Source organism: Myotis nattereri, assembly GCF_964212035.1.
Source record: "Myotis nattereri genome assembly, chromosome: 10".
Classification (NCBI taxonomy): Eukaryota; Metazoa; Chordata; class Mammalia; order Chiroptera; family Vespertilionidae; genus Myotis; species Myotis nattereri.
Window position 1 is genome coordinate 53,317,197 of NC_138085.1, and position 25,206 is coordinate 53,342,402.

Here is a 25,206-nt window from a genome sequence, read left to right on the forward strand (position 1 = left end):
TGGCAAGCAGTAATTGCTCGTTAATGCCCCTTCTAGGTCATTAGTTAATTAGAATAGTCCTTTTCGGAAGTTTCTTTGCTGTGAGCTCTTGCCAATTGTTGGGAATTTAAACTGGTTGAAGGAAGACTCTTTGAGATATTGACTGAGATGCTGTCTTAAATGTCAGGTATACAAAGATGAATAAAACAAGTCACTCTCCAGGAGTTCCCCATCTACTCAGAAAAAGAACATGTGAGCAAAAATAAAGGAAAGCCTGGCCTGCGTGGCTCAGTGGTTGAGCGTCAACCTATGAACCAGGAGGTCACAGTTTGATTCCCAGTCAGGGCACATGCTTGGGTTGCAGGCTCGATCCCCACTGGGGTGTGTGCAGGAGGCAGCCAATTAATTATTCTCTCTCATCATTGATGTTTCTATCTCTCTCTTCCTCTCAGAAATCATTTTAAAAATATATAAATATATATGAAATAAAGAGATTAGATACTATGCAGGCACAAAAGAGGGAGTGGTCAACTCAACCCAGAAGAAGAATGCTTCACGGAGAGTGACACTTGAATCCTGAAGGAGGATTGGGAGTTGACCAGGATAGAAAGCAGGAAAGGGTATTTCAGCTGGGGATGGTAGCATGGAATATAATGGTGAATTTGTGATGGTTCACTTTGGAACACGGCACTGAAGTATTTGAGCAGAATAAATGAAGATTGGACTGAAAGAAGGCTCCTTTGCTCTGCCCTGTCATCTCTTTTTAACTTTCTTTTCCCCTGCCTAGTTGAGACACAGGACAGAGCAACAAGTCCACTCACTAAGCCAGTGAGGGCGAACCTTTTGAGCTCGGCGTGTCAGCATTTTGAAAAACCCTAACTTAACTCTGGTGCCGTGTCACATATAGAAATTTTTTGATCTTTGCAACCATAGTAAAACAAAGATTTATATTTTTGATATTTATTTTATATATTTAAATGTCGTTTAACAAAGAAAAATCAACTAAAAAAATGAGTTCGCGTGTCACCTCTGACACGCGTGTCATAGGTTCACCATCACTGGACTAAGCAAATGTCTAGTAGGGAGTGAAATTAGTATGTATTCTCATTTTACAGCCGAGGCTCAAAGAAGTTAAGCAATGTACTTAATTTCTCTCTGTCTCATTGTATTATAATCCCTATTAAAACTACGTTGGATAACTAAAGCATATGCATTCTATGTTTTAGGTGAGTTAAAAATCTTATTCATTAGATCAAGAGGACTTGGAGACTCCTTTGAAAAGTCTATGAGAGCCTGGCTCAGTGGTTGAGTGTCTACCCATGAACCAGGAGGTCACGGTTCAATTCCCGGTCAGGGCACATGCCCCACATTGTGGGCATGCAGGAGGCACCTACCTGGTCAATAATTCTCTCTCATCATTGATGTTTCTATATCTCTCCCCTTCTTCTCCCTTCCTCTCCCTGAAATCAATAAAAAACATATGAAAAGAATAATAAAAGAAAAGTCTGTGAGAGATTGGACTTTTAAAAATTAATGAGAGAGAGAGAGAGAGAGAGAGAGAGAGAGAGAGAGAGAGAGTTATTCCACTTATCTATGTATTTATTGGTTGATCCGTGTATGTACCCTCATCGAGCATCATACCCACAATCTTGGTGTATTGGGATGATGCTCTAAACAGCTGAGCTACCTGGCCAAGGCCTGAGAATGGATCTTTTGATAGCATATAAAAATAATATTTATGAGGCCATGGTGCCAATTTTTTGAACAATTTTTTTAGAAATACTGTAATTGACAATTCAGCCATTTAAGGTGTTCAATTCAATGGTTTTTCAGTATGTTCATAGAATTATGCATTTATCACCACAGTCAATTTTAGACTATTTTCATTTTCTCAAAAAGAAACCCCTTACTCTAAGCTGTGAACTCCCCATATCCTCCCAATCTTCCCAGGCCTAGACATCCACTAATCTACTTTCTTTCTCTATAGATTTGTCTCTTGTGGACATTTCATATAAATGGAATCATGCCAAGATGGTCCTTTGTGACTGACTTCTTTAACTTTGCATAATGTTTCCACGGCGTAGCATGTATTAGTACTTCATTCTTTTTTATTGCCAAAAATATTCCATTGTATGACTTTACCACATTTTATTTATTAATTTATTAGTCAATGGGCATTTGGGTTATTTCAATTTGGGGGTATTATAAACAACTAGGGTCCCGGTGCATGGATTCATGCACATTGAAAGGAAATCAATTAGAAGAAATATTTTAATATTGCTATTCATGTCTTGCTAATGAAAGGAAAATAGGATTCTACTGAGTCTCCTATCTACCCACTCCAGGACTTCTGTGAGGATCAAATGAGATGAGGCACGGGAAAATGCTTCACAAACATTTGGTTAAACTTTAAAATGTTTGCTCCTGGCTATAAAGGAAGTTGGGTTCCTGGGGTGAAGGAACTCCAAGGAGGCTAGTCGCTAGGGAGAGGAAGCCAGGCATTGCTACGTGATGTCATTACCCGGCACCCACAGCAACTGTTCCTGGCTGGGCTCGCTGTGGGCCTCATTTTGCACCATGGGGACTTGGCAGCATTGGCTACGATTTGGTAGGGTGTCGCTCCCGGGTGGTGACGGGGCCTGTGTCCCACTTGGGGGAAGCCGAGTGTTGGTTTGTCAGCATCAGGTCTTTGGTGTCATTTATTTTTAAATGGCCAATACGCGTCATGGCAGCTCCTGCATTGAGCGTCTGCCCCCTGGTGGTCAGTGCGCATCATAGCTACCAGTCGGATGGACAGCTACAGCCTTTTATATATTTAGATAGATGATACCATTCTGCAGATGTATTTGTTGTTTGCATACTAGCTTATAGATGTGATTAGTTTTGCAAATATTTATCTTCGAGGAGCCTGGTTCAGTGTAAGTCTATCACTTTCCATAGTATAGATCAAGATGGAGGTACACATGTGTGCTTTTGTACATGGGCAATGTTTTGTATGTGTAACCTGCAGTGGGAGCCTCAATTATAATACATGGGGAGAGGTAATCTTTCTTTTGTGACCCCTGAATGTGATCACGGTCCATTTAAGTTCTGATTAGAATAGAGCAGAGCAAATCATGTAGACCCTAACCAGATGGGTATGATTTTTACGAAGTCCTTTCCTGCCGGACTTAACATTCTAAGAAAAGATGAATTCAGGACAAATAAATGACTACTAAGTATGAAACAAAACTACCTTGGAGAAATCTCTTCCTAAGTGAAAGGAGGATTGGAACAAACTTTTGAATTTAATGTTACAGGACGTTGCAATTCAAAAACCATTAAATTGTGTAAATGTACAATCCCTCCTTTGCCAGACGGAGAAGTTTCCTGATTGTACTCTTGAGGTATTACAAAGTATTTCTAAGGCTGCTGTTAAACTAGAGAATTGTGAATTGGTAGGTTTTCAAATAAATTGCTCCAGACCTCAGTCTGGTCTAAAGCTTCCTGTTTTTACAATTAACTCCTCATGTTTCTTTGTTGAGTGTGTGTGTGTGTGTGTGTGTGTGTGTAAAACCTAAAGATAGACCAGGAAGCATGTGGGGCCATCTGGCTTTAGAAGGGAATCCAGATTTCTGTGCGGGCTAGCTTCTAAATGTAAACTGGATAAACAATGCTATTGTAATGTACAACTCCTGGGCTAACCGTTCAGTCATCACTATCCAAAGTGCCCTTAACTTCTTGTACTTTGGTATCAATACTTTGTGGGTCTTTCATGTATGAAGGAAGCAGGTTGGTCTGTCTTAAGATAAACCCCAGTATATGCACGGACACTGCCATGTTGTTTAGTCCAGCTTCTGAGGGATTACAAAGAAAAGTGAACCTCTCAGGCATTAGGCTGCTCCTGAAAGCAATGCTTCCTTTTTGGTGCCGGCTTGCTCTTGGTCCGCATTTCCAAGTAAAGGCTTGTGATTCAGAAAGAGTCATCAAGAGAAGAAGGAAATAATTGCTAGCAACTAGAATGATCCAAGGTTTGTGTCCTGGCCAGGGCAATATGAGATTTTACTCTGTTTACCAGTTAGCAAAGTGTGCTACGAATGCATCTTAATATTAATTGAGATGCATTTTGGAAGGGCATTTCTCTTCTCTTAAAGCGAGAGCCATTCTCCTATAACTGAAGTAAAGTAGGAGAGGTTACATTTCAAGTTTTTTCCTAAAGATTCTTCATTTGGCTGGGGGTGGGGATAAGGGGAATGATGATGAAAACAGCTTCAACAACATTTATAGAGCACTCACTATGCATTGCCATTTCATTTAACCCAATTATTATTCCTGCTGAACATATGAAGAAAGTGAACCACCGACAGGTTCAGTAAGTTGTCTCGGCTCACACAGCCGGTAAGTGTCGGAGCCTGGATTTGAATTAGGTAGGAAGAGCTCAGGCTCTCAATGACCTAATTAAGAAATGGTGCTGCTTCTTAATTAGTGTAATGACAAAACCATTTTTGCTACTAACTTAAAATACCATATAAGTAATCAAAAGTAGATGTTTGTATAAACATTAAGAGTACACACTGCAAAACTATACTATATTTATACGCTTCCCCTCTCAAAAAAAATTTTATATGCCCATGTTCTCCCAGGGAAAATGTCTTCTTGATTTTTCCTTTGAAGAGTAACATTTGATTTTGTTGGCGAACTGCTAAAATTACTTTGATGGTTCCAGTCGTGCATAGCATAGAGATTTATGACAAATATGTAATCTATTTATTTGTCACCCAACTTGGACGACTTCCAAATGTTTCTTCTTAGTAGCTCTTGATTTTGTTTGGATTTTTTAAAATGGCCAAATAGTCAAACAACGTCTGAATCACGTTTGCTCCAGGCAGGGAATACCAACGTGTTGAAAGACAGCTTTGGTTATTTAACATCCCGCTACATTCACTTGCAACTTTGAAGAGAACTCACGCTTTCGTGGACTGGATTTTTAAAAGGAGAAGAAAACATAAGGAATAAAAAAAAAACACACCAAGTTTGCGGCTCAAGTCTCTCGGTTGCTATTTGCTGCAATGAGTTTTCCCATTCCGCTTTGCAGGCAAAAGCACGCTTCCCAGATCAAACCAAACTGTCCGAAAACGCTGTCTGCATCCCTCATGGTTAAAAGAGGAGACTTTGGTTCTCTTTCCTTCACACATCAAAGAAGGCGCTCGGGGAGGAAATAAACCATAATTAGGCACGAGCGAGCAGACAGACCCCTTCCTCTGCCTCCCCGCCCCCCCATCCCCGCCCCCAGACCCTGGCAAACGTCCTGGGCGCGAGCAAGGCGCCGGCCGCCGCAGCTGCTGCAGCGAGAGCGCGCCCGCGCCCGCGCCCGGCGCCAGGATCTGGGCGGCGGCGGGGCCGGCCGGGGGCGCGCGCTCGGGAGCGCGCTCATGCAGCGGTTTTCTTCTCCCACAATCCAGAGGCTGCGGCGCGGGAGGGGCGGGGAGTCGGCGGAAGGATCTGCGCGCGGAGGGAGCGGCGCGCGCCTGCCGACGGCGGGCCGGCGGCCGGGGCCGGGCGGCGAGGGCCGGGGTGTGATGCGGCACTGCGGTCCTCCAGTCGTTGCTCCCGCTCCTCCAGAGCGCGCCGAGGACTAGGCTGGAGTGCGGCGGCCGTTTTGTGCCCGGGCTTCCCAGGGGCGCCCTGAAAAGGCTGGCGGGGCTCCGAACACTGGGGGGTTAGAGACACACAGTCAAGCCCCCACCCCCCCGGGAGGGGACGGGGGCTGGAGGCGAGGCGCGAGGGCGGCCGAGGGATGGTGTCTGCTGGGGAGGAAGGGGCGAGCCCTGCCTGTCGTTGGTGAGGGGCTGCGGGCAGGGGAGGCGCCGCGGTTCGCAGCAGCTCCGTGCGCGCTGGTGGGTGGAAGGTGTGGAGCGGCGCGCGGAGGGAGGGCGAGCCCGGCGGCCGCCCGGCACCCTCCCCGTGACATCCGACGTGGTGGTCCGTTTAGCCCGCGTTGCGGTTAATTCATTGGAGGCAGCTTCGCGGATCGCGCTCCTGCGGGAGCCGGGCAGCCTGGACGGGCTTTTTGTCTGGCTGCTCCAGCCCCCTTTCCCTTCCTCCTCCTCCTCCCGATGCCGTTGCCCTGCCCCTCCTCGCCCGGTACAGACATTTGCAGCGCAGCCTGCGGCTCGTGGCTGCTGCTGTCGAAGCCGCTGCTTGGGATTTCGGCTCGTTTCCCGCTGGGGAGTTTTTTGAGGTGGGAGAGCGTTTCTCTCCCCTCCACGATGGGGTTTCCTTCCCGTGCCAGCATAGACTTTCATTGATTTCTACTTCAGCGTTTAGTGACCGATTCCCCTTAGGCGTATTTCTGTGGTGGTTCCTTTTTTTTTTTTTTTTTTTTTTCCCCCTCAAATACATGAGCTGTAAAATGGAGAACGAAATTTTTACTCCCCTTCTGGAGCAGTTCATGACCAGCCCTCTGGTCACTTGGGTAAGTGGGTGTTCTTCATTGTACCTTTTGCTGCATTCTCTGTGGCCGCAGAGATGGAGGTGGGCATTCGTGTCGTGATAATCCTTCTGTCGTAGGTGAAAACGTTTGGACCTCTGGCTGCAGGAAATGGGACCAACCTGGATGAATATGTGGCTTTGGTGGATGGGGTGTTCTTGAACCAGGTCATGCTCCACATGTAAGTGTCTTTTTTTTTTCTAGGTAACTTGTTTTTCTTTGAAAAATTACATGCTGTGAACTTTAGAGATGTTATGTTTTAAGCTTCTAATTTGATTCTTTGGCGAGGAAAAAAAAAAATCAGGCATCTTAACAATTGGACCTTGAAAGAGGTGATGATCTTACATGCCCAGCCTATTTATCACAACCCAGAGATTAAAATGATGAAACTTTAATTTTTCATTCCGTAAACCATGTATTGTCACTTGGTTGTCTTCAGTGCTGAAATTCAAACCACATTGTGCCCCTCTGATAATTTGGTAAAATAAGAGAGAAAGAATAAGAATAGTTTCCTTGGGGGCGGGCGGGGGGGCGGGCGGGGTGGAAGCCTTTACTGTGAAGTTATGTCCAATTGATGCAGAAATGTTTCTTATTAACCTTTTGTTTAAAAATAAATGTCTCAGAATTTGAAACTAGTGAAGTAGTAACAGATTTCAGAAGAGAGAATTTCAAACAATAGCTCTGATTGGGGAGGAACTGTTGCTCACCAATAATTTAATAAATAGCAAATAATTTAAATGCTACTAAATCTGAGTCTATGGTTTAGTGTGTGAATTATTAGATTAATATTTGGGGGATCACTTTAAGGTAGTAGAGCTAGTTTTGAAATTCAGGTAACTGAAATCTTGATGACAAGTAGGTAACGATGTGGTAGGCATATCTTTCTTTGCCTTTCGTGTTTATGATACTGTGTTTGTATTAAGTAGGAAAGTTTTTGAGATGGGAATTGAATATTGAGATCACGTTGGTAGCTGGATCTGTGACATAAAAACTTCAGTTTTACCATTGTGGCATACATGTATTGTTGTGTACATCAGTGGAGGTTATGAAACTGAATTTTACAGCTGTGCTCAAAATAATGAATATTTAGCCTTATTTCTCTTGAATAGAATCTGATTACAAGAGTAGTTTGGAACTTTTAATTTAAAAATATTCTAATCTTTTATTATGTGAGAATCTCATGCATTATTAATAAATGTTACTAGAGAATAAGTCTACGGTTAATAGACTAATAACCTAAGGTATCAATCCTGTATTTTATTGGAAATTTTTTTTTTAGATTTTTCTATTTAAATAGAGGGTAAAAATCACATCCATAAATAATTGTTCCAGTGGTAACTTCTCAGTCTGTGTGTTCAAAGAGTTTGTGTGCTGTTTTTAATGTACGTGTTGATCCTACAGGAAGTATCATAGTAGTATATGTTTTCCAAAAGTGTTTTATTTGTATTGTCGCCCAAAGAAATATGTATGTTATCTAAATGTGTGTATATGTATATTTTTTTTTCCTTAGGAAAGATAAAAAGCATGTGGACATTACTTATTTTCAGGTTTAGTAAATATACTTTTGGAGGCTCTCCTATGGAACTATTTTTTGTCTTTGAAATATCCCACTATTTCCTAAGCAAAATGGTAGACTAATTAAATTGACTTCTATTTTAGGGAACACACATGACAGGAAGGGTAGCCATTACAGTAGATACTTAGAACTTGTTCTCCTGTTTCTTTTTGGCTTGTTTTTAGACAGAAAAATTTGAATTTGTATGCTGGCCTCTTAAAAAAATAGGTGTGTTTACAAAAATAGGAAAATACATTACTTAAGTTTTCCACTTTAATAGTTTTTATTTAAATGATTCTTTTTCCAAAAAAAATATTTAGTTTATTTTGGAGTCCTAAATAGTTAGCAAAGATGCTAAAAACACGTTAGCTTGTTTCCACTTTGAGTACAGTTAAAAATATATATGTATATTTTGAAAGTAATGGTGTTCCAAAATAGTGGTTGCCAAGTTGTTTTTGAGGGAGAACCTCAAATCTGCTTCTGTTTTCAGTTCCACCTCTCAGTTTCTTTAAAAGTTTTTACAGTGTCCTAATTCTGTTCTGAATGACCTATATTAATTAAAGGAAAAGAAAATTAAGAAAAAAAAGTATGCTTTAGCTTTTTAAAAATAATTTGCTAAAATAAGATCAACACAAACTGTACTCAGTAAGTTAAACTAAAAGTTAGCCTTTGTCTAAGTAATTTCTACATGACATTTGGGTAATAGAATTTGTGAGTAAGAATCCTTTGTAAATGAATCTTTATTTTTCTTTGTTTCCTGTGCTTTTATAGTTCATTGAGCTTCTTGGATCTGTGTGGGTTTGTAGTTTTTATCAAATTTGAAAAAGTTTTGACCATTATTTATACACACACACACACACACACACACACACACACTTTATTTTTGTCCCTTTTTTTCCATTTTGGAAATCCAATTACATGTATATCAAGGCTGCTTGATGCTCACTGATGTTCTATTCACCTCTGTTTCAGTTGGATAATCTTGCTATGTCTCCAAGTTCATTAATCTTTTTTCTGTAATGTGTAATGTGCTGTTAATCCCATCCAGCATATTTTTTATTTCAGACATGGTTTTATCTCTAGAAATGCAGTCTTTTAAAAAATATCTTCCACATCTATAGCTTTCATACACTGTCTTTTTCCAGCTTCTTGAACATATACTAGTAGAATTCAGGTATAACGTGCTGAATGTGCAGGTCTCCAATTCAGTCTGTCATTTCTGGGTTGGTTTTGATAGATTTTTTCTTACTATGGATTGTGTTTTCTTGCTCTTGCATGCCTGGTAAATTTTGATAGGATGCCAGGCATTTGGAATTTTACCTTGTTGGGTGCTGGATATTTTTGTATTCCATTAAATATTCTTGAGCTTTGTTCTGGGATGCAGTTAACTTGGAAACAGTTTGATCTTTCCAGATCTTGCTTTTAAGTTGTGTTAGGCAGTTCCACTGTTACACTATTGAGGCAAAACCCTGCATAGTACTCTAGCTTGTGGGAACAAGAAGTATTCCTGGACTTGTGTGAGCCAAATGGTAGACTAATTAAATTGACTTCTATTTTAGGGAACACACATGACAGGAAGGGTAGCCATTACAGTAGATATTTAGAACTTGTTCTCCTGTTTCTTTTTGGCTTGTTTTTAGACAGAAAAATTTGAATTTGTATGCTGACCTCTTAAAAAAATAGGTGTGTTTACAAAAACAGGAAAATACATTACTTAAGTTTTCCACTTTAATAGTTTTTATTGATGTTCCTTCTAATCCTTGTTGCTGGTTCTTTCACTGTCCGTGGGTAGTTCCCTCAAATACATACTGATAATAAGTACTCAGCAGAAAACTTGAGAGGCCCCCCTGCAGATTTGTGCAGCTCTCTCTTAACTACTCTGCCTTGTATATGATCGTCACCTTGCTATCTCCAGGCTAAATTATGTCTCCTCAACTCAGGGAGACCACTGTGCTCTCCTTGGGTTCCCCCTCCCTGTTCTGTGGCCTAGAAGTTCTTTCAAGGCAGTAAAGTAAGCTAGGGCAATTGTTAGTCATCTTGTGTGTTTCCCGTCTGTCAGAAATCTACTGTCTTTTGTGACCTAATGTTCATTGTCTTGAAAAAATGCTTTCTGTATTTTGTCTTTTTCTTTTTCCCTGCAGTTGTTTCAGGCAGGAAGGTAAATTTGGTTCCAGTTATTCCATCTTGGCCAGAAGTGGAAATCTGTTTATATACTTACTAGAGGCCCGATGCACGAAATTCGTGCAAGAGTAAGCCTTCCTTCCCTGGCTGCCAGCATCAGCTTTTCTCTGGCTGCCGGCAGGCACTCAGGACCCGGGCTTCCTTCCGGCCACAGGCCACCGGCAGGCACCTGGGCTTTGCTCCGGCCGCTAGGAGGCACCCGGGACCTGGGCTTCCCTCACAGGCCGGGCTTTGTCAGGGAAGGTCATCCGGAAGGATGTCCGTTCTAATTAGTATATTACGCTTTTATTATTACAGATAATTACATTTTTGCCCTGCCACTCTTGTATTTCTGCTTTCACATGTGGCATAGAGTTTTGTTACAGGAGCCTTATGGTAGACTTATTTTCATGTAAAGTGTTAATTAAGAATAAGGATATTGATTAATTTAGTGACTAGATTTGCCATTTTGGACCTAGAATCTGAAAGTAAACAGTTGATTTTTTCATGCCAGTTTACTGACTGCCTTATACTTTTGGAGTCTTTTCACTGACTTGGGATTCACTATATTCAGAGATGAATCCGGGATTTCATTGAGTAGCTCCTTGAATCAAAGAATCTCTGTAAGAGCTTGTGACATGGTGTCAGTCCTCTTTAACTAATGGGAAGAGGAAGCTATTTAGAGATCTGGAATGATGGGCCAGCTCTTCTGCATGCTGCAGGGCATTTTCCTACTTAAACGGAATGAAAAAAATTTTTCTCAGCGCTAGTTATATACATAGGGCTCGGTAACAGTGAAGTAGAAATAATCGTTTTTCTGTTTGAGATGTCATTCAGTTCTGTAACCAATTTTGAATATTACTTGCTATGAATTTTTAAGGTATTTGTGACAGTAGTTAATTTCATAATCTTAATGTTCACAAAGTATGCCATTTACATTACCTAAGCAGTTGGATATATGGATATGTTATTGTTTTAAGGACTGAGAAAATTGTCATTAGTATCAAAACAATATTTGGATTTACTCTAGATTCAATCCCATTAGATAGCTATTAAAATACTTAGTAAATATGATATACTGGTGTGTAAATTTGTATATTTTTGTTTTCCCCCCCACGTCCCTCGTGGCTCAGGGTTCAGGATCTGGAAGAGGGGCCGCACACAAATGAAAGATACAAGACAAGAGATAATTTGGGAATATTGGGGGGCCAGGCGGGCAAGTCCAACTCAAGGGGAAGGACTTCCACTGGTGCTCAGGCAGGCCTCCCCAACCTTTTATTGGTTTGGGATACACCCATAGCCCTTAGGCAGTCAATTTCCAGTAACAGGCAGACTAGCCCATCAGCAAGGATTTACATAGTAATAAATGGGGAAGTTGCTTCAGCTACCATTGTCTGGACTAACAGTGGGTGCACAGCCCTGACCTTTGCCAGGCCTTCAAGGGTCACCAGCCTTCCAGGTTCCTTGTTCACACCTCTCTGCTAGTGAAGACAATAGGTGGCTTCCCACATACTGGTTATGGCTTTTCTTCTTTTAGATCTTGAGTTTGAAGGGACTTTAAAAGTCATCTACTGTGAAAACAGCTTTTTTAAAAAAATTTAAATTCTGCCCTGACCTGTTTGGCTCAGTGGATAGAGCGTCTGCCTGCGGACTGAAGGGTCCTGCGGACTGAAGGGTCCCAGGTTCAATTCCAGTCAGGGGCATGTACCTTGGTTGCGGGCACATCCCTGGTGCGGAGTGTGCAGGAGGCAGCTGATCGATGTTCCTCTCTCATCAAAGTTTCTAATTCTCGATCCTTCTCCCTTCCTCTCTGTAAAATATCAATAAAATATATTTTAAAAAAATTTAAATTCTTTACTGCTTGAAGTATTACATGAGTCTCCTTTTTCTCCCATTGACCTCTCCCTGGCCACTCTCTGCCCCCCACCACAGGCCCCCCCCCCCCCCCCCACTATCTGTGACCATTGGTTATTCTCATATGCATGCATACAAGTCCTTTGGTGAGGGGTTAAGAGATCAACGAAAACAACTTTTTTAATGTTTTTTTTTATTGATGTTAGAGAGAAGGGTGAGAGAGAAAGAGCTACGTGAAAGAGAAACATCAATCCTATCTGCACCCAGACTGGGGATTGAACCTGCAACCTAGGTATGTGCCTTGACTGGAAATGGAACCTGCAACCTTTTGGTGCCTGGGACAACACTCCAACCAACTGAGCCATCCAGCTAGGGCTGTGAAAAACATTTTTAATTAAATCCCTGACACATGGTCATCCAACTTCTGTTTTTCCTGAGAAGCAGTTTCATAAAGTGTAGCTGTAAGTAACCATTTAGAGGAAGTTGACTGAGAAATGTTCCTTAGGTCTATCAATGCTTATGTTTAAAAAGTATATTTTGCTCTGGCTGATTTGGCTCAGTGGATAGGATCCTGGGTTCGATTCCGGTCAAGGGCACGTACCTTGGTTACAGGCTTCTTCCCAGCCAGGGCCCTGGTCGGGGCGTGTGCAGGAGGCAACCAATCAATATATTTCTCTCACATCGATATTTCTCTCTGTTTTCCCCTCTCTCTTTCACTCTCTCTAAAAACCAACGGAAAAATATTCTCGAGTGAGGATTTAAGAGATTGCCCTATCTCTATGACTATAATAACACTAAAATGACTTCTAAAATATATATTGGCTGTCTTATCAAGTATGGCATTGACTCAGAATTTTGATATGGTCACTCTGAGATTTTCTCATTGGACCTTCTGGTTTTTGTTTGTTGCTTCTTTAAAAACACACTCATGATGTAGTCAGAGTTGATACCTTATTACCAAGTTTTGGGACTTACCTCCCAAATATTTCTCGAATGTGTCCCTGACTCTTGGATTAATGCTTAAGCCTCTTAACTGGTCTTCTTACCTTTGGGTGTACTCCCTTCAACTTGTCTTCTCATCTGTGATCATATGAACTTTCTAAAACACTCTTATCTTTAAGATGATTCAATAGCTTCTGCTTTTAGAGTAAGCATTATATAAGCTTCCAGATTCCTTTGAGATCTGGCTGATGCCTACTTCTCTAGTTTTGTCTTTGCGTAGTACCACTCCTCAGTGCATAGCCTGCGATTAAGCAGATTTATAGAAAAGCTGTGTTCTCATAGGTCTCTGTGCCTTTCGATATTCTTCCTGTCCCCAGAACACTCTCCTACTTCCTCGCTGTTACTTTCCTAACTGACTGCTGCTTACTTACCGTCACTGCTTCTCTGCTGTTCCCCTGGCTCATCCTAAGCTTAGTACTCCAACTTGTGCTTCTGTCAAACCCTATATATCAGCAGTTCTCAACCTGTGGCTCGCGACCCCTTTGGCGGTCGAATGACCCTTTCACAGGGGTCGCCTAAGACCATCCTGCATATCAGATATTTACATTATGATTCATAACAGTAGCAACATTACAGTTATGAAATAGCAACGAAAATAATTTTATGGTTGGGTCATAACATGAGGAACTGTATTTAAAGGGCCGAAAGGTTGAGAACCACTGCTATATATACTTTGGTATATATATCTCATTGTATTGGTATATTTATTGGTATATTTATTATTGGTATATTGGTATATTTGGTATATTTATCTCATTGTATTGCAGTTCTTGGTATGTTTGACTCTGTTGGCTACTTGTGAATTTCTGGAAGGTAGGGGCATATCTTTCATCCCTCTATTCCTAGCATAGGGCTTAATATACAGTAGGTTTTCGATACACTTCTCTTGTATGAATGAATAATAGAGAGGGTATGTGGTAAAGTGGAATGAATTTGGGCTTTGAGTCAGAGAGACTTGAGTTCATTTCTCACTGCTACTTATTAGTGTGTGATCTTAAACAATTTAGTTATTATCTTCAAATCTTAGTTTCTACATCTTTAAGATGTGGGATAATGTTTCCTTCCTGGAGTAGACATAATCTGTACTAAGGGAGGGATAGTATCTATTTTCTGTTTTGTTGACCATGGTAACCCCAGGGCTGGTTACTGTCATTAGTATCACCCTGTGCTCTACCATACCTACCTATTTATATTTCTTCAAACAAGTCATGGTCATTCACAGTATAATTTTGTATGATCTCTGTTGTTGTCACCTCTGTATAGCTGTATGTAACTTTATCAAGTTACTTAACTATTCAGTTTCCTCCTTTATAAACAGGATAAAAACAATCAGGTTATGAGAAATCAATAGGATAATTTGTGCATAGTGCTTAGCATATAGCAAGTGTTCAACAAATGTTAGCTGTTGATATCTTTATTGTTTTATTTCTATTACAATAATAATTCTTTCTAGATTGCCCTTGACCTCTCCTTTTTTTTTTAATGCTCACCTAAGGATATGTTTATTGATTTTAGAAAGAAAGGAAGAGGGAGGGAGAAAAAGAGAGAGGGAGGGCGAGAAAGAGAGAAACATTGATGAGAGAAAAAAAATCAGTTATTGCCTCCTTGTATGCACCCTGACCAAGAATCGAACCCACAACCTTTCGGTGTTCCAGACAATGCTCCAATCAATTGAGCCACTTGGCCAGGACCCCCCAGTTTTTTTTGGCTTGCAAATTATTTCTGTTCTTTTTTGTTGTTGTTAATCCTCACCTAATGATACTTTTTCCATTGATTTTTAGAGAGTGGAAGGGAGGGGGAGAGACAGAGAAAGAAACATTGATGTGAGAGAGACAGATCGATTGATTGCCTCCCACATGTGCCCCCACCTGGGCTGGAGATCGAGCCTGCAATCAAGGTTTATGCCCCTAATTGGAATTGAACCCTCACCCTTCAGCCCACAGGCCTATGCTCTCACCACTGAGCAACCAGCTAGGGCTCTACTCGTTCTTTAACACCCTGTGAAGTCCCTTGGGAGAGTTAATTGTTCTTTCCTCTATGATCCCATATCTACCTTCACTAAATTGTTAAAGTGATATGACTACTAGACAGCATTTAGAGGCTAGAGATTTTATGTTGCATATCACCACCACCTAGCATAGATTATCTATAATAATAAAAGCGTAATATGCTAATTAGATCAGACATCCTTCTGACAACCTTCCAGATGAAGCCAGGGCTGCGAGGGAAGCCTGGATCCCGGGTGCCTGCTGACGGCTGGAGGGAAGCCTGTGTCCCAGTTGCTAGAGGGAAGCTGGTCCCGGCAGACAGGGGAAGGAAGGCCTACTCTTGCATGAATTTTGTGCATCGGGCCTCTAGTGTATGTCATAAGTTTCTAGTAAATGTCAAAGGAATGATTGAAGACATTTTGTAATTATACTCATTTTTGAAAATTTGAAGACACTCTCTAGTATTGTAGGATTTACTTTTTAGTTTGTCTTCTATTTCTCTCTCCTTTTTTCTCTGTCTCTTGCTTGTCTTAATTACCTTTATTGGATATTTTCTCCACCTATGTTATGTCTTGCTTGAGGTGAGGTAAGAATAAGTCCTAGTCCATGGTTTTGTCTGGTACTGGAATACTTAGTTCCTTCAGTTTGGTTTCTAGTAACTTTCCTGATGAAGTCCAGCATACTGAGATTTTTGTCCATAGGCTTGTATTAGATTGATGTCTTCAAGAGCAATCTATAGTGAATGTCTGCTTCTTAGTATGACATATATACCCGGTTAAACTATAGAAAATGACGAGAACCTAGAGAGAACAGTTGAACTAGTTGCTACATATGGGAGTATTTTTAAACTTTTAACTGAAATTTTTCTTTGTAATATGTATTAATTATGGGAAAGCAGTCCTCACAGGATAGTTGGAAAGGAAGACTGGTTCTTAACTATACTCTTTCAGAAGAACACCAGTTGACCTTCTTTTAAGATTTATGAAACAGATTGGTACCACTCTTAAGCACATTGGTGAGACCCAGGGCAAGTGTTTGCCACAAAAGGCCTAAATATTTAAAGGTTCTAAACCAGGCTAACAAATTGTCAAATATGTTCTGGTCTTTTATCTTGATACATATACCTTCATAATGACTTAAAATGAAAGATTCAAATTTGTAATTTGTGGAATTTAGAATTCAAAAGCTCACAGTTTTACATCCTCCTATTGTCCCTGGTTCTGTCTGGCACCACAGAGAGGTTTTATGTACATGCCTGTGGGCATCCTGCATGCATGACTGCAGTCCAAGCTCTTGTACTCCCTCCTCCAAACAACTGTTTCTCAGCCCAAGGGTGTACACGTCTGTAGCACAGTCCATTCTTAGAACAGACCTGGAATAGAGGCTGAAATTAGGTTAGAGATATTTGGGCAAGAACTTCCAGGGTCCCCCCTGATAATTGCAGTGTCATCTAGAAGGGGCATGTATGGATACATCCTCTTGTTTCCCGGACTCCTTGCCCAGCGGTGAGGGGCATGGTCTGAGGAGCGCCAGAGTGGGACTCAGGGCACAGACCGTTTTGCCAGGATCTAAATACAGTATTCAGTGAGAGGAATGAAGGGATGGTTCATTCAAATATCTATTCGTAAATCATTTCTGCAGGCTGACTTTATGACAAACTATCTGCTAGGTACAGGGGATATGATGCTGAATAAGGTATAGTCTTTACCCACTAGTAAGGGGGTTGAGCATGTAAACAAATGGCAGTGTGATATATGTGCTATGTGATGCAATTATGGACTTGATCCATGTTGGCATAAAGAGAAGTGATTATTTACATGGAGGGAAAGCTTCTTTGAGGAGGGAACATTTGTACTAGGACATGAAAGTTGAGTAGGAGCAATCAGGTGAATAAGATCATAAACAGTGAGAGTAGGGGAAAGGATATTGTAAGCTAAGAAAGTAGCATGAAGATATAAATAAAAATGGTTGAATCAGGGAACTGTAGGGTATTTTGTATGGACAAAGCAGAGACTATACTTTTTGCACTTGGGAAATGCGTTTGAAGAGGTGGTGAGTGGAGGATACCATGTAGGTAGATACCATGTTTAAAAGATTAGATTTTTGTGTGTGTGTGGAAACATGTATTAATTAGTTCACATTCTAGCTGGAGAAACACAACCAACAAGATGTGTGTGTGTGTGTGTGTGTGTGTGTGTGTGTGTGTGTGTGTGAAAATATACACACAAGAAAGGAGAGGGGGAGAGAGAGAAGGGAGGTCGAGGAGGAGGTAGTTTGATGTTAAGAAATTGGCTCATGAAGGCTTGGTTAGTCCAAAATCTCATCTGGTAGGCAGGCAGGCTGGAGACTCAGAAGAATTATATTGAGCTAAAGGTAGTTTGTTAGCAGGTCTGTACCATTAAGGCCTTCAAATGATTGGGTGAGGTCCATTCACATTATGGAGGATAATCTACTTTACCCAAAATCCATTGATTTAAATGTTAATCTTATTAAAAAAACACATTCATAGAACATTCACCATGGTCCAGCCAAGTTATACATAAAAGTAACCATCACAACGAGTGTTTCTTAAACTGGGCCCATAGGTATTCATGGGGGTCCATGAGTTTTTGTGTTTTCATTTCAGTAAGTTATTTTTCAAGAGATAATAACAAAATTCTTTTGCAGCAATAACTTACATTTGAAAGTGTTTTTCATATACTAAGACTAGTTTCTTAGGCTGCTTTCTCAGACTGGGCCCATGGACATAGTTCCTCACAGATTTTTGATAATGTTCTTTCCTTAAAAGGCATCACTGCCTTACTCTAGCTCGGAAAAGAGTAATATAGGTTATGTAAATCATAGATAGAACTGAAACAAGGTGTTTGCATTTTAGAAGGATTGATGTGAGTGCTGATGAGTGTCAGAACAGAAATAACAGAATTGATGTATTAGTGATATGGAAGAGAGATAACACTGCAGTGATTGGACGTGGTCACCAGTTTGATTTGGAGAATGAGAGGGATGAGTCTAGGGTTATTACCAAGTTTTTTACTTGGGTGGAGAGTAGATGGGCATTGCCTTTTGTAAGACATTACAGGTGACTAAAAAGTTGAGGGGAGGGGAAATGTAGAAAATAAGTTCTGAGTTTATTTTGGATTGTTTGGTGAACAGTGAGAAATACCTTTTGTGGGCAGGTGGAAACAGGTCTGGTACTCAGGGAGAAACTAGAATAGAGATAGAGATATGGGAATTAGCTCTTTAGTTTGTAACAGAAACTAAGGCCATGGATGTTAGGGGAAAAATGTAGATGAAGGCCAATGACAGTTCCTAGGAAACAGCAACATTAAAAGGTTGGAGGTTTAAGGAAAGTGGAAAAATTACACAAAGCTGCTGGGAAGAATCACAAAAGGAGTCAGTTATAGATGAATACAAGCATTGTCATGGCGGGTTGATGACTTGGGACTTGGAAACCACACATTGGTAGTGGAGCCAATTAGCACAGTTTGAATAACTTATTCAGTAATGCTTAGCTGTTCAGAAACTGACAAAGATATCTTGTAGAGTTTATTCAGAATTGGGGATTGATATGTAGATATGAGGTGGGATATTCTCAGGTACATAGTTGAAATGAACAGTGTGAGCATTAAAGTGAGGAGGAAAGTTGGAGTCAGCAGAAGTTGTACTAAAGATGAAGGAAAACAGTAAGGATGAAGGGGTGAGAAGGAGTGGAATAGTTTGAGGTCAGGGGATTTTTAGAATTTGACATTTTTGGAGGTTGCAATTCTGAGTGGTGATTTAGGGCCAAGGTTAAACAATGCTAATGGGTTGGTAAAATGGAATAGAGTGAAAAATAACCTTACTTTCTTATTCTTTATGTAGCAATAATCTCTTGGTTACCACTAGAGATAGAAATTAATATTGTGAATTAAAATAGAAACTGGAAAAGAAATAGCTAATAAAAAAAGTTTAATAATGTTAACTGTAACTTTTTATTTTAGCATAATCTTTGTATTAAAATCAAACTCTAGAAATATCTCAGTAGTTTTTTAATGTGAATACTTTCCTAGTGATGGCTAGAAAAAAAATTGAACTTCACATCATTATTGATAATAACGACCCAGAGCCTGACTGTTTCCTTTGCCTGGGTGGTAAAGGACCAATGAAGATGGTTTAGTTTTAGGTATTGAGTCCTAGTCCAAAGTTGTGGAGGATGACTAATAGAGGCAATACTTCAACCCATTTTTGTTTTGTTTTGTTAAAACTGGTTTAAAAAGGTAATTCACAGTAAAATCTCAATTAATTTGAATGTTCAGAGAAAAGAGTGTTGAGTTTTCTCATAATTGACCGCTAACTTAATTTTTTCCAACTCCTTGTTTAAAATCTTTGCAAATGAACTATTTTCACTTTTGCAGATATAATATGCATATGATGATTCACAATCTTGTAGTATCTAATTCTGTTGTTTTAAACTTAAGTATTTGTATTAAGTATTGAGTGTATATAACTGACTAAGATGAATCATAGTAAATAGTGATTGATCCCAAGCATGTATTTGAGAACAAATCTCTAGTTATTAGCTTGTTTGTTTTTTTACCTTTCTTTCTTTAATTTGTATGAATTTTATGTTTTCCTTTGAGGGAGGGAGAGAGGAAGAGAGAGAGAGAGAGAGGGAGAGAAGGAGAGAGGGAGAGAGAGGGAGAGAGAAAGAGAGAGAGAGAGAGAGAGAGAGAGAGAGAGAGAGAAAAGAGAAGAGAGAAACATTGATTAGTTGCTTCCCCCAAACGCCCTGATCAGGAATCAAATCCAAACCTTTTTGGTGTATGGAACTTTTTTTTTTTTTTTAATGTAGAGAAACTGATGATGATAAAAGGATTTTCTTATCAAATTTTAAAACTTTCTGGGTATGTTTTTATGACTGTATACATTATTAATTAGAACAGATTATACTTTGGAAAATATTTTTTAAAAGCTTTTCTTTATTTTAGATGGCTCTATTGCTTCTCAAAAATGACAGTGATACTTGTCACTGATAATTAATCAAGTGAACTATGTAAATTACCTTTGGAGGCTTTATGGACTTCAGGTTAAGAATCCGTAACTCTATTGAATTGATATTATGGGAGTGAAAGCATAAGTCTGTCACTAATCATGGAAAATACCTCATTTATATATCTGCTCAGTTTGAGATTTCTTGAATCTCTAGGACTGACTGGGTCTGGAGCAAATACTGCCTTAGAATACTGATTAAAACAAATCTCTGTGACCCTCTTGTAAGGATTAAGGACAAAGGGTGAAAATTAACATCACAGATTATTGATGCCTATTGGTGCTATAAACAATCTTTGTTTTTAATTACTGGCCATGTGGTTGACCACCGTATGAATAAAGGTTCTGTTACATTATGAAGGCACTAATTAGCATAATATGAAGTACTCAGGTCTCCATAACACGAACAGGAATTGATTTGCAAATATAGTGTTCTCAAAGTGAAGTCACAGGTTGCTGGAGGTGTGCTTGTTTTTCAGGTCAGAATTATTTTCGTAATATTAAGATGTCATTTGCTTTTTTGGCCTGTGTTGTAAAAGCATTGATGGTGCAAAGCAAATGTGGGTAAAACTGCTGACACCTTAGTATCAATCAAGGAGTGGAACCGAGTTGTATGGGTAGTCATTGTATTCTTCACACAGTGTACTTGTAGTTAAAGAGAAATCGAGGTGCACTTAGAAATGTCCTTGATGAAGCAATAAGTTATTTTATTGAGTCTTGATCATTGAGTACATATCTGTAACATTCTGTAGGACAAAACGGGAAGTATGCTTTAAACATTTCTGTTGCAGAATGAAGTGTGATGATTATCTCGAGAAAAAAATACTTGTGATTTTTTGAGTTGCAAGCTGAGCAAGTCTATTTTGTGGAACACTATTTTTACTTGAAAGAACTAAAAAACTATAGTTATTCATATTTGAGCATTGGGCAGACATTTTCTCAAAAATGAACAAAGTGAGCCCTGGCTGGTGTGGCTCAGGCGATTGGAGCACCGTTCCATACACCAAAAGGTTGTGAGTTCAATTCCTGGTCAGGGTACATACTTAGGATGAGGGTTAGATCCCCAGTCAGGGCACATAATGGGAAGGCAACCGATCAGTGTTTCTCTCACATCAGTGTTTCTCCCCCCCCCCCCCCCCCACCTAAAATCAATAAGCATGTCCTTGGGTGAGGGTTTAAAAAAAAATGAACAAAGTGAGCCTGTCACTTCAAGGAAAACAACTGATAGTATGTGTTATCAGTGATAAAATTTGAATTATAGAAAGCATGAGCTTAGTAGTTCTCAATATTAAAGACCTTTCGGATAAGATATTAACGTGGTGTGTGTTTTTTTTGGTATTGAATAATAAAATGCAAAATTTGGAAGATCTCTATATAACTCAGTGAACCAATATTTTAAAAATGGCCAATGCATAATAAGCAATCATGGATATGCAAAAGATTATTCAACTTGCCTGAGAGACCAGTGGAAGAAAACGTCATTGATAAAATTTCAGATTCCAAATTACAACCAACCTGTAAGAAAGTACCACTTTCCTGAATTTGGTAGCATCAAAGAAGAATATCAATAATTATGTGAAGCCCTGACCGGCTTGGCTCAGTGGATAGAGCATTGTTCTGCGGACTGAAAGGTCCCAGGTTCGATACCGGTCAAGGGCAGGTACCTTGGTTGCGGGCACATCCCCAGTAGGGGGCGTGCAGGAGGCAGCTGATCGATGTTTCTCTCTCATCGATGTTTCTAACTCTCTATCCCTCTCCCTTCCTCTCTGTAAAAAATCAATAAAATATATTTTTAAAAAAATAATTATATGAAAAGGATATTAAAATACTCTTTCTTTTTTTGTAACTTTTCTTTATGTACTTTGAGCAGAATAGTGTATCATTGCACGTTGAAAGCAGAAGCAGATTTAAGAATCCAGATGTCTTCTATTAAGCCAAACATTAAAGAGATTTACTCAGTTGTAAAAGAATGTCACTTCCCGCTAAAATTGTTTGTTTTTTGGAAAAAATGGTTATCGTAAAAATGTTCTTAATGTTAACATACAGTGAGTTTGTTATTTTTAGATGGTTGAATACATTATTTTCAATTATTAATTTTTAATGTAGTAAATATATAGAGATATAACTCACATAAAGGAAAGCTCTTTGGAGTCCTCAGTAAATTTTAAGAGTGAAAAGGGATCCTTATACCGGCAAGTTAGAAAATTGCTAGCCTGATGTTTTAAGGGTTCATGTTGGCCTGTTCTAAAATGTGAAGGGTAGCTCTACAGTCATTTTATGTAGTTCAGATAAAATCAAGGTTAAGTGTAAGTATAGTATTAGGTTTTTATTCTTTTTGTGTCCATTTGCAACTCTTATATCAAAACATTAGTTCTGTTGTTAAATCAGTGAATATCACTCTATACTGCTAGCCCAGTCTTGGGCTGACTAGGAGATGTCGTAGATATTTCTTCAACCCTTGAAGAGGTAACAATGTATCATAAATTATGAGAAAGTATAAGAGGGGGACTGTGTAATGATCTCTATGTGGTAATTACATGTCACATGCAAGAATGATTGTTTAGTCATTATAAGATTTGGTTAGTAATATATGTGAAAATATCCTGTAGATATATAAGATATTAATATTAGGTTTTATTGTTGGTCATCATGCACAGTGATTCAATTTGTGAAAAATGGGAGAAATTAAGGTAAAGAGATACTTTTTAAAAAATAACAATTCTTCTCCCTGATTATTCTCAAGGCTGAGATAGATACCTTACTACTTAGATAACCCTAAATGGAGGTGATATTTACCCAGTTAATTATTTTTCATAAAGCAATCATTCTGGTATAGTTATTTCAAATGTTTCATGCAAATGTTACATAATTATGTGCTACCATATAAGATATTTCAAAAATTAAAAAACACTCTGTATACAACTAGTTTTAAGTTAGAGTGGCGTGATCAAAAACATGAGCACATGTAGTTGTTAAGCACCAACACTAAACAGATGGTCCAAGAGGATACATAACAGGTTTACAGTCTGGTTTGAAGAGCATAAAGCCATTAAAACTATCAGATTTCTGTTTCTCATAGATATTAGTCAATGAATAAGTAAAGACATAATCCTTGGTTCTAGAAGGACCAAATCTTAGAATATTAGTGTTGTAGAATTGCTAACATTTCCTTCATCTATTACCCTAATTTAAAAATCATTATATACCGTGGTGGATAATACCATTGCCTGTGTATTGAAATTAATGTGATTTGTCGTAAGTAGGTCATTTATAAATGTGAAATTGCTTGAGGCTCTCTTTTGCTGCCATGTTGCATTTAACTTCTGGCTGGACAGATTTGAGCTATATTGCTAGGCTATTTGCCTCTATAGCATTTTTTAATTTTTATCTTACAAAAGACAATGGTTGATTTGAGATTGTTAGTTTGGAAAGAGCTATGTGTAATTAAAAAGGTACTTGCTCATATATCACATGTATCATTCAGTTGCTCATCATTTATTTTAGAGAAAGACCATATAAAATATAAATTATTCTTTTTTAAGGTATGTTTTCAAAGGGAATAATCAAAACTTTATTAATTATGACAATTCTGAGTTAATGTTATTTAGTATTTTAATTTGAACGTAAAGAAAAGAGAATGTTTAGAATACTTAGTAGACTACAATATCCTTTTAGAGAATTTTGGAGTCATATTGAACTACATACTGTTTGTTTAATTACTATATGTACTGTGACTGTTACTGTATAAAGAAGTAAACCTAAATTACACGAAGGAATGGAGTGCTTTCGTTCTTTACTTTTGACAGAATAAATTATTTATATTGTTTTCTTTTTTTTCTTTATTGATTAAGGTATTACATATGTGTCCTTATCCCCCCATTGCCTCCCCACACCCCTACTCATGCCCTCACCCTCCTCGTGCCTGTGTCCATTGGTTAGGCTTATATGCATGCATACAAGTCCTTTGGTTGATCTCTCCTCCTTACCCCCACCCTCCCCTACCTTCCCTCTGAGGTTTGACGATCTGATCTGATCGATGCTTCTCTGTCTCTGGATCTGTTTTTGTTCATCAGTTTATGTTGTTCATTGTATTCCACAAATGAGTGAGATCATGTGATATTTATCTTTCTCTGACTGGCTTATTTCGCTTAGCATAATGCTTTCCAGTTTTTTGTTGTTTTTTTTCTTGATATATTTTTTTGTACTTCCTAATCTGCTCCATTTTTAAAATTTATTTATTTTTATTTAAAATTTTACATATGTCTCTTTTTTCCCCAATTGACACCCCCTCCCCCCAGCCATTCCCTCCCCGGGCAAGCCCCCACCGCCCCAGTGTCTGTGTCCATTGGTTATGCTAATATGCATGCATACAAGTCCTTTGGTTGCTCTCTAAGCCCTGCTTTCCAGTTTTATTTTCTTATGTTTATGTGCAGTCTCACACATCTTACAACTGAATTTCTAGCATTGAATCCTACGTATATATAAAATGTGCTTCAACTAAGTAACAGATACAATTACTTATTTTTTCCCTAGAAGTAAATAAAATGACCAGACTTCAGAAAACATAATTTTTTGTGGGTGTTTTGTCCCTCTTTTAAAATACGTGTTAGCCCTGGCCAGGTAGCTCATTTGATTAGAGCATCATCTGATTCCATCTCCAGTCAGGACACATAGAAGAATCAACCAATGAATGCATAAATAAGGGGAACAACAAATCGATGTTTCTTTCTCTCTTTTTCTCTCTCTTTCCCTCTGCCTTTCTCTCTCTATAATCAACCATTAAATAAAAATGTTTTACATGATTAAAAGGATTATTTAATACCAAAAGTTTCATAGTGAAGAACAGCAGTTCTACTTCCTTTTTTTAAAGCAGTTTCTTCTTTCACTTAGCCCCATATACTATGGTGATAATATGCTTACCCTAGTATTTTTTGATTTCTCCCTTTTGGACATTATCTATTAACTTCCTGATAATGATAGATGAGGTTTTAGCTTTTTAATGCCCATCTCTATTTCTTGCCTTGTTTTTCTAATGTATTTTAAGTTCAGTTAAATCAGTAATCAGTATTTACATTAGTATAACTATACAGGATGGGGCAAAAGTAGGTTTACAATTATTTATATGAAAAATAATACAGTGATTAATAAATAATAATACAATAATAAACTCG

General features: G+C 38.9%; 1 protein-coding gene across 4 annotated transcripts in view; it reads left to right on the forward strand.

The window, feature by feature from the left end:
* Positions 1-5,494: 5,494 nt before the first annotated feature.
* Positions 5,495-25,206, forward strand: part of CCDC88A (coiled-coil domain containing 88A) — a 110,672-nt gene continuing 90,960 nt past the window's right edge. For all 4 annotated transcript variants that reach the window (XM_081101476.1, XM_081101473.1, XM_081101474.1 and 1 more), the window contains exons 1-2: positions 5,495-6,433; positions 6,529-6,629. In XM_081101476.1, coding sequence (XP_080957602.1) covers positions 6,359-6,433; positions 6,529-6,629 — 176 coding nt within the window. In that variant the 5' untranslated portion in view covers positions 5,495-6,358. The remainder of the gene's footprint in view (positions 6,434-6,528; positions 6,630-25,206) is intronic.